General features: G+C 58.2%; 1 protein-coding gene across 1 annotated transcript in view; it reads right to left on the minus strand.

Moving 5' to 3' along the window:
- Window positions 1–81: 81 nt before the first annotated feature.
- The window catches only part of GNG7 (G protein subunit gamma 7), a 119,006-nt gene continuing 103,513 nt past the window's right edge, over window positions 82–15,574 (minus strand). The window contains exons 3-4 of the mRNA XM_047097396.1: window positions 6,331–6,449; window positions 82–2,905 (exon numbers count right to left, since the gene is read on the minus strand). Coding sequence (XP_046953352.1) covers window positions 2,780–2,905; window positions 6,331–6,411 — 207 coding nt within the window. The 5' untranslated portion in view covers window positions 6,412–6,449 and the 3' untranslated portion in view covers window positions 82–2,779. The remainder of the gene's footprint in view (window positions 2,906–6,330; window positions 6,450–15,574) is intronic.

The raw sequence follows: 15,574 nt of genomic DNA on the forward strand, positions 1-15,574 counted from the left end.
AGGACCAGTGAGCCTTTGCACTGGGGATCAGTTCACTCTGTATGAACAATTCCACACAATATTAAAACACTGCAAAGTGGGTGTAGACACCTGGAAATTTTTTTAAAATCAGAAATAAAAGCCACTGAACATCCAAACGGAGATGGGGTAGAACCTGCTAGAACCACAGATGGCTTCTGCGGACCGGAACCGGTCTGTGCAATGTTTGGCAATGGTTAGGGCTTCTTTTCCAGAGACTCCGTGGCAGGCTGGCTTTTTGTAAGTGTCTTGAAGGACGAGCAACCCTCGGTGGCCTCCCCTGGGCCTGGAAGTTGCTCCTGGTCACTCGCCCTCGGGGTGGGCTGGTGGCCTTTTCCTGCCCCCAGAGCTCGGTGGGGCTGGGGCCCCACAGACACGGATGAGCTGCCTGGAGGTTCAGCGCCCGGACATGGAGGGGGTCAGCCAGGGTCACAGGAAGAAGGACCGCACATCCCTGGGGGCCAGAGGTCACCACCACCCAGTCACTTAATTCTTGGCCTGGGGGACCGCTGGGGGAGGGGTGTGCCTTCCAGCTCCTTCCTGGAGTGGGGGAGGGGAGGGGAGGGAAGGCGCCCCAGCTGCCAGCCCCGGGGGACACCCAGGCAGGCTAAAGAAAGGGAAACCCTGTCTCTCCCGCCCCTGTTTATTTTGGGGGGGGCGTGCCCTTAATGCCCCCTCTTGATGTGGCTGAAATGCGGGCTGCCACCCGCCAGCTCCCACAGAGCCCTGCACACGTGTTCATGCAGGACACTGGCCTGGGAAGCACAGCGGTCGCATGCACATGCCCTCCAGGTCTACGCTACAGACACGGAGATTTACTTGAGAAGGCAAAAGGAAGGGTTTTTCTCACTCAGAAAGACACCCGTGGTGGGGCTCCTGTGACGGCCACCTCCCTGGGCCGAGGCTGGGGCTCCTGGGGCAGGATGGGGGCGGGGGGTACAGCCCATCCTCACCCTCTCTGGGCCTAGTTTACTCAGAGCCCCGGGGGGCTCTGACCTAGGTTCACTTCAGGGCTGGGGGGGGGGGCGCTGTGGCTGCCGGACTCGGTTCAACCGCTCGGCCCTCAGCCGGGCTCCTGGGTGTCACCTCGCCTCCCCTCCCGCTGGCCTCTCTGGGGGGCCGCTGGGGTGGGGCCCCACGGCCAGAGCATTAGACCAGGACAGTGGGGATGCAGGGGAAGGTTGGGCCCCAGGGATTAAGGCTTCTTGCACAGAAGTGGCCTGGACAGGCCTCGCCCTGCCAGCCGCCCCCACCCCCAGTCTCTGGGTAGATCCTGCCGCGCCCCGGCCTCCCCGGTGGGGAACGGGTTTTGTTCCCTCTTGCTGCTCTGTGGGGGACAGTGAGAGGCTGGCTCCCTGCCCAATGAAAGGCGGCCAAGGCTTCCCCATCCAACCGCAGGTTTGGAGAGGCTGGGCTCCCCAAAGCCCCTGGTGCTCCCGGACCGGCCGGAGAGAGCTGGGAGCCGGGGAGCGAGGCCGGGCCTACAGCCCGCAAACCGGGTGGGAGTCACCCGCCAGCCCGTGCACACATCCCCCGCCCCCCTGAGCGTAGCGTTGGTGGGATCTGGGCCTTGGCACTAGCAGGGGGCTGAGTGGGGGCAGGAGCATGGAGGTCGGCACGAGGCCCTGGGGTGAGGACTGTCCCGGTGCGGGGCGGGGGGGGGGGGTGGGGGTGTGGGGACGGGTGTGCCCTGTGCCCTCCGTGTACCTCCGGCTCCTTCCACTGCCCGGGTCGTACCAGAGGCCAAGGGACTAAAGACGAACCGCTGCAGGGAAGGGAAGGGCGAGGAGTCACACGGGTGAGGCCCTGCGGCTCCTTCTGGTCACCTAACACCTTTTGGCCCCCCAGGAAGGGCCTCCTCTGGCTGCATTTCTGTTTGCAAAATGGCCGTAGCGATGCGCTAAAGTGGAAAAAAACACAACACGACACAACAACCCGGAAGAGCCAGGTGTGACCGCGGCCCACGTCGACGTTTCGTGCTCAACACCAGATGGAACGCCGCCGGCCATTCCGGTGAGCGGGACAAGTTGCGGAGAATCCCTTTGTGGGATGGGTGGGGTCCCAGGAAAGGGCGGGGGGCCACGGCCTGGCTGTTGGGTGGTGCATGCCCTATAGAGGCCGCACACATGCCACACGGCAGGGCGACACTTGGCCGCGTGGGGTGCACGTCCCAGACAAAGCCCCCTTCCCGGCCCCTAAATTCCCTGGGTGCATTTTACACAACCGTCAGCTGCAGGCTCAGCCCCCCAGCTCTGGGCCCAGCGCTGCGGAATAACAATCGCTTAACTGAAAAGGAGACCAGTTTCCAAAGAGGTTTCCCATGACCCGCCCCCCACCACCCAATTTTCCTCTGCTTAGGAGAAGAAAAAGAGCACGGCAGCAGGGACCTGGCCAAGTGTTTCACAAACGGCCCAGCGGGTGAGACTGGCCACCCGCCGGGGCGCCCGGGGCCAGCGGCCAGTCCTTCTTCCCTTCTCGCGGCGCGGCCGGGCTCTGGACCGCAGCCCCCCGGCAACCCAGAGTTTCCGCAAATTGTTACCACGTCACTCGGGATCTCTGTTACTCCTGATGGGAAGCGGCCGCGGCCCCAGCGTCATCTTCCGGCCGGGCCGGGAGAGGAGTTCACCCCATCCGTGGAGGCAGCGGCTCGCGTTCCTTCCGGAACCGGAGGTTTGGGGACATGAGAGGTGTCGCCGGAGTGCGTAGTGCAGACGCCCTAGCGGAGCGAGAGACACAGGCAGGGACACACGGAGGGACAACGCTACAGAATAATACAGGGCTTCTTGTCCTTAAAGGGGTTCTCGGACGCGGGGACTCCGACCAGCAGGGGGTCATTCCGGGCGTGCTGCTCGCAGTAGCTCATGAGTTCCGATGAGGCTTTGGACACCTGTGCGTGGGCACAAGGACGGGAGAGGACAGGTCAGGCGGGCGGCCATGGCCACGTCCACTGCCAACATGGCGGGAACAACCCAGGAGCACCCGCAGGTGAGCGGATACACACAGTGTCCACCGCGCACGCGCACAACACTCAGCCGCGAGCAGGAACGCCTGCCGCCCCGCGTTCGGACCCCGAACACACGACGCTCAGGGAGGGAACCAGACACGAAAGGCCACACGGGGTGTGAGTCCACGTGTGTGAAACGTCCAGAACAGGCTCATCCGGGGACAGGAAGGGGGCTGGTGGGGGGGCCAGGCGCTGGGGCACGGGTGACGGCTGATGAGGCCCGGGTTACTTTTTGGTGTGATGGAATGTTCTGGAACTAGACAAAGGTGGTGGTTGCACAACTCTGCGTGTGTGTGCTCACTAATGGTAGGTTTTAAGTTATGTGTGTTCTACCACAATTTAAAAAAGATTAAAGAAGGGACTGGGTCCCTCGGCAGGAGCTGCCCAGACTTCGGACAGAAGGTCAGGGAGAGACAGAGCCCTCTTTAGGATTTAGTCCAAGGTCCACCCCTCCCCCCCCCCCCCCCCCCCCCCGCCAGACCAGGCGACTCTGGAAGAGCCTGTCCACATCGGAGGGGCCACCACACAGTCCCTTCCACATTGCATCTCCGGCAGCCCGAGCTGGCCGGGGCCCAGGGATCTGGGGGGCTGGTGGGGTCACAGCAGAGTTGTGTGTTCACCCGGGCAGGGCTGGGGGCTGGGTGCTGGGTGAAGGGGTCCTGGTCTCCTCTGTGCTGCAGGAACAGCCAGCACGGTTCGGCCCCCTGCCTTCCCACCTGCAAGGTGACAAGGGAGCAGCCATGTGGGCGTGAGCGGGCGAGACTAGGCAGGGGCGAGGGAGGCTTTGAGAACTCCCCTCAGGTCTGCCGGCGGGGTGGCGCCTCTGCACCCTGGACCCCGCGCCCCACAAGCCAAGGCCGCCCGACCTTGTCCCCTGTGCTGCCAGGTCTCCAGGCCGGCCTCTGGGTTCACCGCGGGGACACTGCTACCCACATGCAGTGACAATCGCCACTGTCCTGAGCATGCTGGCCACTCCCAGGCCCGCCTCGGATGAGCCAAAGGAGCTTGGTTTCTAGAGTTGTATTTGGAAAGCAACTCTCGGAAACAACCAGAATAGCCTCCGGACCCTGGAAATAACTGATGCTGTGGCTCCGGCATGTGGCCCCCGCTGACACCCTGGCATCCACAGGGAGGCTCTGCCCTGAGCGCCGGGGCCGCCCCCATGCCCGCCACGCTGCCACTTGCCAGGCGCTGGCTCCCCCGGCCTTTCAGGAGTACCGACGTTCAAGGTTCTGGCCACAGATTTGGGGGTGCACAGCCTCAGGCGGGACGGGGGGTAGGAGGAGATGGGGGGGCTGGGGGGGGAGGAAGGGCCCAGCCCAGCATCAAACAGGCTGGTGAATCACGCTCTCCGTCAGGGCTGTGGCCGCACCGGCTCACCAGAGGGAAGCCGCTTTGACTGAGGCTTTCTCTTTTTCCAGCCCGAATGAATCCTTTGAATGCTCAGGGTTCTGGAACATTCAGACACCTCGGGGGAGGCCCCCCTCCCAACCTGGGGGGCTGGAGCAGCCCTGCCTTTCCACCTGGCACTGCTGTGCATGTCCTTCCACTGAGGGATGTCAGTCAGGTGTGAGTCTGTGGGAGCCCATCTGCCGCCAGAGACCAGGGAATGGCGGGTGCTCAGAAAATCAAAGTCTGAAGACATCCGTGGGGTTGATGTTTGATTTTATATGTCCACTTGGCCAGGCCACGGTATCCAAGTACTTGGCCAAACACCAGTCTAGATGTCACTGGGAAGGTCATTTTAACCTGAGATTAACATTTAAATTGGCTGACTCTGAGTAGAGCATATGACCCTCTAAATGTGGGTGGGCCACATGCAATCAGGTGAAGGCCTTCGGAGACCAGGAATTCTGCCTCCCGGCAGCCTTGGGGACTCGAGCTGCAGCATCAGCTCTGCCCTGAGTCTCCAGTCTTCCCTGTGGATTTGCCAGCCTCCACGGTTCTGTGAGCCAATTCCTGAATACCTCTCGTTCCCTCTATACACATCCTGTTGGCTCTGTTTCTCTGGACAGCCCTGACTGATCCAGGGGGCGGCTGAAGCAGGGCCGCTGCAGACACGGGAACCACCCGGGTCTTCTACGGGGAAACTTCCGGTCACTCACTAGCTGGGGCCTGGGGCACGAGACCATGATTGGAGGTGCCTCGACCTCCTTTGCAAAGGCATGGGTTTGATGAGCAGGTGACTTTGAAAAGAATCAGTCACCTTTTTCATGTAAGAGGCCACGACTGCATGGCTGGCCCCTGCCATGTTTACGGGAGAAATCCGTGAACCCTGGATGTCGTCCTGATGTCCCCTTGTGGACTTTAAATTCACCTATATCAAACACAACGTGTCCACCGCGCACGCGCACGTCCGCAGCCCCAAGCCGGAGCGAAGCGCCCACCCCCGCCGCCCCGTGGACCGACCCTGAACACACGACGTTCAGGGAGGGAACCAGACACGAGAGGCCACACGGGGTGTGAGTCCGTGTGGGTGAAACGTCCAGAACAGGGTCATCCACGGATGGGAAGAGGGCTCGTGGGGGCCGGGGGCTGGGGGCTGGGGAAGGGGTGGAGGTAACAGCTGACGGGGACAGGATTTCCCTTTGGGCTGCTAGAATGTTCTGCAATGATGCTTGCACAACTCTGTGAATGTACTAAAAGCTACCAAACTGTCAGCGCCCTTTAAAAGAAACAGTTAACTTCATGTTATGCAAATTATTAGGAAAAAGAACAGGTCTGTCTGAGGAGCTACTTTGTTTCGGGTCTCTGGTCCCTGATGGGTTAAGTGTCTGTGCACAGGAACTACTTGTCCCTTTTCTTTTTTTAGTATAAAAAACAAACACGCTTATTTCAAAAAAATTCAAACGAGGCATAAGTGAAGAACGTAGACGGCCAAGGGCCCTGGGTCCTGCCGTCTCTGGACCACGTCTCTACCTTCTGTCTGTGTCTGTTGCACCAGGGAACCAGACAGAGCCCATGGGCAAGTGCCTGCCTCATGCTGGCAGCCTAGGGCTCTCGGGGGCAGGGGGTGGGGTGGGGTGGGGAAGGGCCCTGAGGGCTGGGGGCGGGCTCAGCCCTGCCTCTGGTCCCACGGCACTGACAAAGCTCTGCGGCACATGGGATGCCCGCAACAGCCCATGACACAGGTTCTGTGTCAGCTGTGTCTTCCCATTGAGGGATCTGGGGCTCAGAGAGGCTAGTGAGTGGCCCAAGCTCACACAGCAAGGGGCACAGTTGGAATAAAGCCCCCCCTCCCGAACCGGGCCTCCTTGCAGGGTCTCCTCCCTTCTCGGCCCCTCTGCCCGCCCGCCTGCCAGGCTCACCTTGATGCGCTCGATCCCGGCTTCGATGCGGAGCTGTTCCACCAGCTTCCGGGCCTGGGCTATGTTGTTAGTGGCTGACATTGTCTGCCATCAGCTCCGGGCCCCTGTCGTCCAGAGGGCTGCAGGGGAAGCAGACAGGATGTGAACCGGCTGCTGAGGCCCCACGGGGACAGAGAGGCAGGACGCCCCTTCCGGAAGCCTCAGGGCCTCCTGGTGCCCCACCTGAGCCGTGGCGCCCGTGTGCCCAGGTCGGGGTGGGGGCGGTGGGAGGACTAGTGGAGCCGTCTCCCACAGTCCCCCTGGGCTGGTCGGGGGTAAGTGCTCCCTGGTTGAGACCACCCAGGGTCTCAGGATGGTTCACCAGACCACAGAGTCCACTCGTGGTTGGCTTGGAATGAGGGCCTCAGGGGACACTTTCTCTGATCCCTGCCTCACCCCAGGCCCCCCGGCACCACTGACACTGGGCAGGGTCACTCTCCGGGGGCGTTCTGGGGACGTTCCCAGCCCCACCCTTCGATGCCAGGACGTCCCAGTGGTGATGGCCACAGATGTGCCCAGACATGGCCTGAGTTCCCTGGGGGGCAGAGTCGTCTGGGTGAGACCTTGGCTCTGGACCAAGGTGGGTCACCTGGGCAGCATCTATGTGCCGTGGGTCCTGGGTCTGGCATCACTTCCTTCATCCACGGGCTAATTTGCCCCACAAACCACCCCAGGGGGGGCCCACCATGCACCAGTCACTGCCCTGAGAACCAAGCTAAGGGTGGTGGTACGCAGGGGGAGGCCGTGGCTGTCAGTGCCCAGTTCTGGCTTCCCACCCCAGATCTGGCTGTCCTTGGGACACAGCCACGCGGAGTGACCTGGGCTCCCACAGAAGGCTTCCCGGGGCTCTCCGCAGGAGCGAGAAGTTCTGGCTCCCGCTTCTGGCCCAGGAGAGGCTTCTGGGGGCAGCGGGGGGCGGGGGGGCGGTGCAGGGAGCCCACTTGGTTTTGCAGGGTTTTCCAGAGCTTTCTGATGTGCTGGGGTGGTCGGGACAAATGACCACAGGCTGGGGTATGGAAAACAGCAGGAAATTGTTCTCCCACATTCTGGAGGCCAGATGTCAAAGATCCAGGTGGGGCAGGGCTGCGCTCCCCCTGGAGGGCCCAGGGAGGGTCCTTCCTGCCTCTTCCAGTGGCTGGTGTGGCCAGCGGTCCCTGGCGTGGCCACATCACTCAATCTCTGCCTTGTCCTCACATGGCTTTCTTCTAAGGACACTAATCCCTACGACTTCTCCTTAACTAATTGCATCTGCAAAGCCCCTATTTCCACTTAAGGCCCCATGCTGAGGATCTGGTGGAAATGAATTGGGGTGGGGGCTGTATTCACTCCCCCTGCAGTGTCTTTGAGTGTGGATGGTGTGCTCAGAGTAGCCCATTTAGCACAGGCAAATGATTCCAGATAAACCCTCTTCCCAAATCCCAAGTAGCCCTTCCACTAATTTTCCCAGGACCGCTGCTCCGTGGAGGGGGTGGGGGTGGGGTATTTGCTGCTTTCATCGAGCAGCTAACGCCCAGTGGTCTGCTTGCTCCCCGCCCCGCCTCCCCGCACCTTCAGGACTTGGGTGTTCAGGGCCCGTCAGAGTGGCTCCCCACCTCCTCGCCCACTGAGAAAACCAACCCTTTATGGCGCCAATGATTCCCGCTTCGCTATTGTTTGGGGGAGGGGGCGATCTTTTTTCTTTCCGAAAACATTTTTATGAATTTATTTTTAATTCAGTTAAAATTTTTGAGGTGCCTGGGGAGTCACATGCAGTGGTAGGAAAGGGCGGAGACGTGCGGAGACGTGCGTACCCTATGCACGGTTTCCCCTCTGGAAACACCTTGCAAAACCCGCGGTCAGCATGACGCGCGTGCACGGAAGCCTCAGGGCGGTTCCGTCCCCGCCCCTCCCCGCCCCCCACTCTCCGCGACCTCCGGTGACGTTTTCCTTTCCCAAGCTGCCACCGTTTCGGGACCATTGCACGTGTGGAACCACAGGGCACATAACCTTTTGGGATTTTTCCCCACTGCGCTTAATCCTGTGGAGATGCGCCCAGCCTGTTGCGCGCGCCACGAGGTCACTGCTGAGCGGCGTTCCCCGCGTGGACCGGCCCCGGCTCGGCGGTGCACCTGCCGATTCCAGTTTCTGGCCATCACGTACGGCTGCCACAAGGGCGTGCAGATTTCTGTGCAAACACAAGTCTATATATTTCTCTGAGATAAACGCTGAGGGATGTAATTTGCATGTTCAATTTTTAAGGAAAGTGCCAAGCCGTTTTCCAGGGCGGCTGCACCATTTTACATCCACACCAGCAGTATATGGGTGGTGTTAATTTATTCTTACAATTCGGCTGTGCACATTTTTTCCTCTTCCTTACAGCAGGGAAAATTCTACTCTTCCCACAGCCTTCATTTAGTGAGCTCTAGTATCATCGTTCTAACGAGCGATGCTGCTCCCAGGGGACACGGGGCCCTGTCTGGGGACGTCTCTGGTCATCAGGACTGGGGGAGTCCTGGCACCGAAGGGGTGTGGTCGAGGACCCCGCTCAGCTCCCACAGTGCCCGGGACGCCCCCCCGAGAACGGCCCAGTGTCTGCAGCGTTCAGGCTGGGGAAGTTCCCAAGAGGACCTGTCCGGGCGTCACGCCCAAGGTGGGGGGTCTGGGAAGACGCCCCGCCAGGGAGCAGAGGGCACCCTGTCCTCCGTCAGGATGTAGCTTGCGCTGTCTGCCTGGTGGCCACTACGGCCACAGAACAGCAAAGGCAGGCTTGGGATTTTCAAAACATTTCCTACTTAGCAATAATGATTAAAAAAAAAAAAAAAAAAAAAAAGGAGGGTTGACACAACACTTTCGGGAGATCTCCAGGCAGTTCCATTGCATGACAAAAGCCAATCCCCAAAGGTTACATGGTGTGTGTTTATACACAGTTTACACACCGTTTTTGAGAAGACAAAATTGTCGTCCGGATGGGGGACAGGTTCATGGTTGCTGAGGTTGGGGGTGGAGGCCTTGGCGGGAGGGGCTTTTCGTGGTGCTGGTCACACTTCCACAGAATGTTACCGTCGGGAAAAACAGAGTGAACGATACGTGGAATGCTTCTCTGATTTGTTATAACTGCACATGAATCTACGGTGACCTCCGTACAAGTCTCAATTAGAAAAAAAAAAAATCCTTCCACACCGCCTGGCTCCCCGTCCCTCCCGGCAGACATCCAGCCCCGCTTTGGGTCAGAAAAGGCCTGAGTGTGTCTGTTCTGGGAGCACAGAGCCCACGTGTGGGTTTCCAGAGGGCTCTGATTCAGCAGGGAGCTTCAAAGCAGCCACAAAACATCCAACTCAGGGAAAACTGCCCTTGGTTGGGCTTAAAAATATCTAAATTACTCAGCGCTAAATATAGATGCGAATGGAGAACAAACGGGCTGGCCCCATGGCCTGTTTTCCTTGGAAGGCCGGGGAATCCTGCTCAGCATCCACACTCAGAAGTGTCCGCCAGGACTCTAGGACCCCTGCACCGCGTGGCCACCCCCAACTGTGGCCTCTCTCCGAAGCGTGAAGCCCCCGAGTGGCTGGCTTTCTGTTCCAGGCCCAATGTCCCGAGAGGCTGCCTCTGGGCTGGGTTATGACCCAGGCCCCAGAGAACGGCCGAGATGGCTGCGCTGGGGGTGTGCGTGCATGTGCGTGTACACGAACTTGTGTGCAGGAGTGTGTGTGAATGTTCGGGGCACTTGTGTGCATGTGTGTATACACACGCGTGAGTGCATGTGCACGTCTGCGCATAGATGTGTGCGTGCGTGTGCGTGCACGAGCATGTATGTGTGGGCGTGGGCGTGTGTGTACTTACGTGAGTATATGTGTGCGTGTCTGTATGTCATAATGTGCATCGTGCGAGATGTGTTTATACGTGTGCGTGTCGGTGTGTATGTATACTGCATGCACACGCGTGTGTGTGGGCGTACGAGTGTACATGTGCATGTGAGTGCATGGGTGAGCACGTGTGTGTGTGTGTGTGTGTGTGTGAGTGTGCGGAGATGCTAGGAACAGACACTGGCTGTGTCACCACCAGCCCGTGCAGCAGACACCAGCCTCCTCCTGGCTGGTGTCATAGTCCGTCACTGACTCACGGCCCAGCCGTGGCCCCGAGAGACCAGGCAGCTACGCTGAGTCAGCCCAGGGAACATTCCTCACCCGTCGCCGCAACGCAGGAAGCACGTGATGGCACCAGGCGCCCGACCTGGCCGGACCTGCCTGGGCCAGCAGAGCCGCAGGGGGCCCCCAGGAGCCGTGGCAAGCTGGGGGCAGGTGGGTGGTGGGCAGCCGGTCACCGTGCTGACTCCCGGTTCTGCCCCTGCTGAGGGTCCAGGGGAACAACCTGGGGTGAAGTTCACCTAAAACCAGAGCCTTAAGGGATGTCACCAGGCCCTGCCTGGGATCTGAGTCGAGGGCCAGGAAGCCATGCCAGGTTTGGGGGGGGGGCTCCTGCAGAAGAATCACATGAGCAAATGTGTGAAAGGCAAGGACAACGGAGGCCCCCCCCCTGCCCTGGGGTATATCGTGAAGCAGAGGTAACTAGAAAGGGGGGGCAGTGACCCCCAGACAGATCTGACCTTCTAGTGCACATAAGGATTAGACAACCCTGGGGACGGGCAGTATTTCTTCCATGGTGGGCGCAAATAAGGCAAAATGGGGAAACAGTTTAGGGTGGGGTCTCTGCCCCCCTGGCACTTTGGACACTGGGCTGGGCTGTTCTCTCTGGGGTATCCTGGGTGCTGTGTGGCCCGAGCAACATCTGTGGCCCCACTCCCTCAGTGCCAGGGCCCCCTCCCCCCTGTGTGACAACCACAGATGTCCCCAGACACTGCCCAGTGTCCCCTGAGGGCAGAGCTGCCCCTGGGTGAGAACCACTGGATTAGATCAGACCTTTATTCACATCCAAAGAGGTTCCATATAAACAGCCATAGAATAAGAAAGAAAATAAACACAAACTAGTGAATATTTGTTCTTGGGATGCCTGGGGGCTCAGTCAGTTAAGCATCCGACTCTTGGTTTCGGCTCAGGTCATGATCTCACGGTTTGTGAGTTCAAGCTCCGCGTTGGGCTCTGCGCTCACAGCGTGGAACCTGCTTTTGATTCTCTCTCTCCCTGCTCCCTAGGGGCGGAGAGAGAGGGAGAGAGAGAGTCCCAAGCAGGCTCTGCACTGTCAATACGGAGGCCCATGTGGGACTTGAACTCCAACCGTGAGAACTTGACCTGAGCCGAAACCAAGAGTCAGACGCTAAAACGACTGAACCACCCAGGCGTCCCCCCACCCCCACCCAGAGTCCAAATGCCCATCGATGGATGAATGGATAAAGAAGATGTGGTCTATATACACAATGGGGTATTACTCGGCAGTCAAAAAGAATGAAATCTTGCCATTTGCAACTATGTGGATGGAACCGGAGGGGATTATGCGAAGTGAAATTAGTCAGAGAAAGACAAAAATCGTATGACTTCACTCATATGAGGGCTTTAAGAGACAAAACAGATGAACATAAGGGAAGGGAAACAAAAATAATATAAAAGCAGGGAGGGGGACAAACACTAAGAGACCCTTAAATACAGAGAACAAACAGAGCTGCTGGAGGGGAGTTGTGGGTGGGGGGATGGGCTAAATGGGCAAGGGGCATTAGGGAGGACACTCGCTGGGATGAGCACTGGGTGTTATACGTAGGGGGTGACTCACTGGAATCTACTCCTGAAATCATTATTGCACTATATGCTAACTAACTTGGAAGTAAATTTAAATAAATAAATAAGTAAACGGATAAACTTAAAAAAAAATTTTTTTTTTTAAAGAAAGAAAAAGTTTCTTCTCAACCATGGAGAAGTCACTTTTCAGCAATGGAAGCCATGGAATGAATGGAGAAGGATCAGCAGCTCTGATCTTATGTAAATATTCAGAACTTCAGGACAGACGTGAACTAGAAATCGAGACCATGGACCCAGGAAAGGCCGAGGCCACAAGTGAGGTGATAGGCGACCCCTTTAACATGTGACTAACACTTGGGCCAGGGTCCCACGGAGACGTGGCACAGGGCTCACTCAGGCAATTCACTTCAGCAGGGGTGTAACTGGTAAAAACCAAAGCAAACAAAACGCGGCCTTGCGAGCAGTGGATGCCACCTCGAGCTGCCCCTTTGTCTTCCCACGACGCCAGAAGGCCGGAGAAAGGCCACCACCTGACGCGCTCATTCCAGACTCTCTGGTCTTGTGAACCCGTCTCAGCCTCAGAAATTGGACACCGAGCGGGGCGCCTGGGTGGCGCAGTCGGTTAAGCCTCCGACTTCAGCCAGGTCACGATCTCGCGCTCCGTGAGTTCGAGCCCCGCGTCAGGCTCTGGGCTGATGGCTCAGAGCCTGGAGCCTGTTTCCGATTCTGTGTCTCCCTCTCTCTCTGCCCCTCCCCCGTTCATGCTCTGTCTCTCTCTGTCCCAAAAATAAATAAAAACGTTGAAGAAAAAAAAAAAAAAAAGAAATTGGACACCGAGGACTACAAGGACGTCCCCTCAAATCTTCTGCTTGGGCATTTATCCCAAGGGGGAAATTATCCAAAGGAGTTAAAGGGGGAACACTGACGGGTGTTTACATCTGCGTTGTTTGTAACCGTGAAGGCTCAGAACAAAAGCACACGCCTCGCTCTGCAACGGAGGCGGGGGGGGGGACAGCAAATTCAATGGGACATTTCGCAGGTGCAACACTATGCAATGTTCTAAACGGTCCGTAGAAACGCGGAGCACCGCGGAGGTGTGTGTGCAAAGAGGGACAATGGCAAAGTGCAAATGTTCGGTCATCTACCGTTGTGTTAAAATATATACGGATAAAGGCAGACTTGGGGCTCCAACTCACGACCCTGAGATCAGGAGACACATGCTCCACCGACTGAGCCAGCCCGGTGCCTCTCAAAATGACAATTTTGTTAGTGACTTTTTTTTTTAAGTTTATTTATTTATTTGAGAGATGCCGAGACAGTGCAAGAGGGGAGGGGCAGAGAGAGACGGAGACAGAGAATCCCAAGAAGGCTCCACACTGTCAGTGCAGAGCCCGACGTGGGGCTCGAACCCACAAAACTGCGAGATCGTGACCTGAGCCCAAATCAAGAGTCGGATGCTTAACCGACGGAGCCACCCAGGCGCCCCTGTTAGTGACTGTTTTTATAATTTCCTCCAATGAAATGTTCTTCCGTGAAGGTATAATTTGCACGCACTGAGATTTGTCCTTTTGGGCCTGGAGTCGATGAGGTCGCACAAGCATGTCGTGTCGCGGAGCCGATACCGCCATTCAGATGCGGACCCCGTCACCCTGAGAACCTCCCGGAGCTTCTGTTTGTTGTCAGCCCCTGCACCCCCTGAGCTGCTCTGTTCCTGTCGTGTCGCCTCTTCCCGGAAGCCTACAGACAGACTCGTACAGTCCAGCCTCTGGCTCGGTTCACTCGGCACAATGTCCTTGTGGTTCGTCGTGTGCCGAGGGCACCTTTTCAGTGCTGTGCGGTGTTCCCCCCCGGGGTCAGGGCAGGGATTGTTGGCCGTGCACCGACTGGGCCACACGGGTGTGTCCGGTGATTGTGAAAGACGCCGTGCTGTATGTTCACACGCAGGATTTGTGGCGGTCCACGTGCCGGGTCCTCCTGGGTGAGCCCCAGGCATGGGATTTCTGGCTCCCTGGCAGGTGTATGTTTAACCTTACAAGTTAAACATTTTCCAAACGGTTCCCAAAGTCACTGCATTAGTTTGTACTTTGAAATAATCATATAGACAGGTAGTTGCAAAAATAGTGCAGAGAGTCCCATGTGCCCCCCCCAATGGTGACATCCCATGTGACCGTAGGACAACATCAGGCCGAGACCCCGATGCTGGCCGTTTGCTCAGATTTCGCCAGTCCTCCCGTGACTCATCTGTGTGCAGAGTGGATTTCTGTCACCGCCCGTCCCTCCAGGAAGGTCTGGCCACCATCGCTGACCGGGCCGAACTGCTCATGGAGCTCCGTGCTGCCCTGAGCCCCACGGGGCAGATGAGGTCTGGCGTGAATGTTCGCTGGGTGGGCTGGTGGGTAGATGCAGTGGGAGTGTCAGCAGAGAAGGCGGGGGCTCCAGTCGGCAAAGCTACGAGGTGGCCGAACCCTCTGTGTTTGTGAAATCCTAAACGGCTTGGGCAACACTGGGGAGGCCCCCCCCCCGCCCCGCCCCGCCCCACTCCAGGGTCTCTTCACCTCCGCACCGAGGACACCCAGGCCAGGGTATTCCCTGTGATCAGTCCCTGGCCCAGCCACCCAAGGCCAGCAACGTGACAGCCACAGACATCCCCAGACACGGCCCTGTGTCCCCTGGGGGCAGAATCTAAGTCCTTTACGGAACTTCCTTATCAGAAGAAACTTCAGCTAAAAGAGGTTCATCTGGGCAAAACGCAAACCGTGTTTCTGGAACCGAGATGGTTCGGTTTGAACTGAAATGGCAATGAACGAAAATAGAAGCTTGTTTCAAATGGGGGCTTAATTTTTTCAGCATCCGACGATCCTCTGTGACCACAAGAAGTTACACAGGGCGAGCGAGCTGCCCCTTGAACTCCACCAACCACACTCTTGAAGCCGGTGCTGGAGAGGAGAGAAGTAGAAAGGGGATCCAAGGGGAAGGTGGCAGACCCAAATTCTGCACAGATCCCAAAGCTGTTTGGCCTTGGGGGAGTTACCTCCCCTCTCTGAGCTCCAGCGAACTCTGCAGTGCTTAGAGCGACACTTGCGTCCTGGGCTGGCCCAGCCAACATCCAGGTCCCCACGTTCCAGGGCCAAGGAATGGGGGCGTCCAGAGGCCGGCAGCTCCAGGAGGCCCTCTTTGGGGCACCGTGGCAACTGCTAACTATAAACACAGCTGCTGCAGAGATGAAGCCAGAGACAGGGTGCCCTGCACATCCTGTGCCCGGCGGAGGTGGGAGGGCCGGTTTGCTGGAAGCTATTGAGAAATCCCGCTCCCCACGGAGCTGCTGCTCCGAGGTGGCCACTCCCCTCAGCTGCCCAGGGGCCGGGTGGGGCAGGTGCCACAAAGCCCACAGGCTCGGGGAAGAGCTGGGCAGCGTGAAGTTGATCATATTAAAAATAGAAGTGGATGGCAACGGGGGGAGAGCCAGAAATGGAGAGTCCCGAAATGATCTATTTTCTGTTGTCCCACTAATGCTTGTACATCCCTGTCCCTTCTAGGCC

This window comes from Lynx rufus, unplaced genomic scaffold (assembly GCF_022079265.1).
Source record: "Lynx rufus isolate CCGP_SWC_20201006 ecotype Redwood Valley unplaced genomic scaffold, mLynRuf1.p SCAF_4, whole genome shotgun sequence".
Lineage (NCBI taxonomy): Eukaryota > Metazoa > Chordata > Mammalia > Carnivora > Felidae > Lynx > Lynx rufus.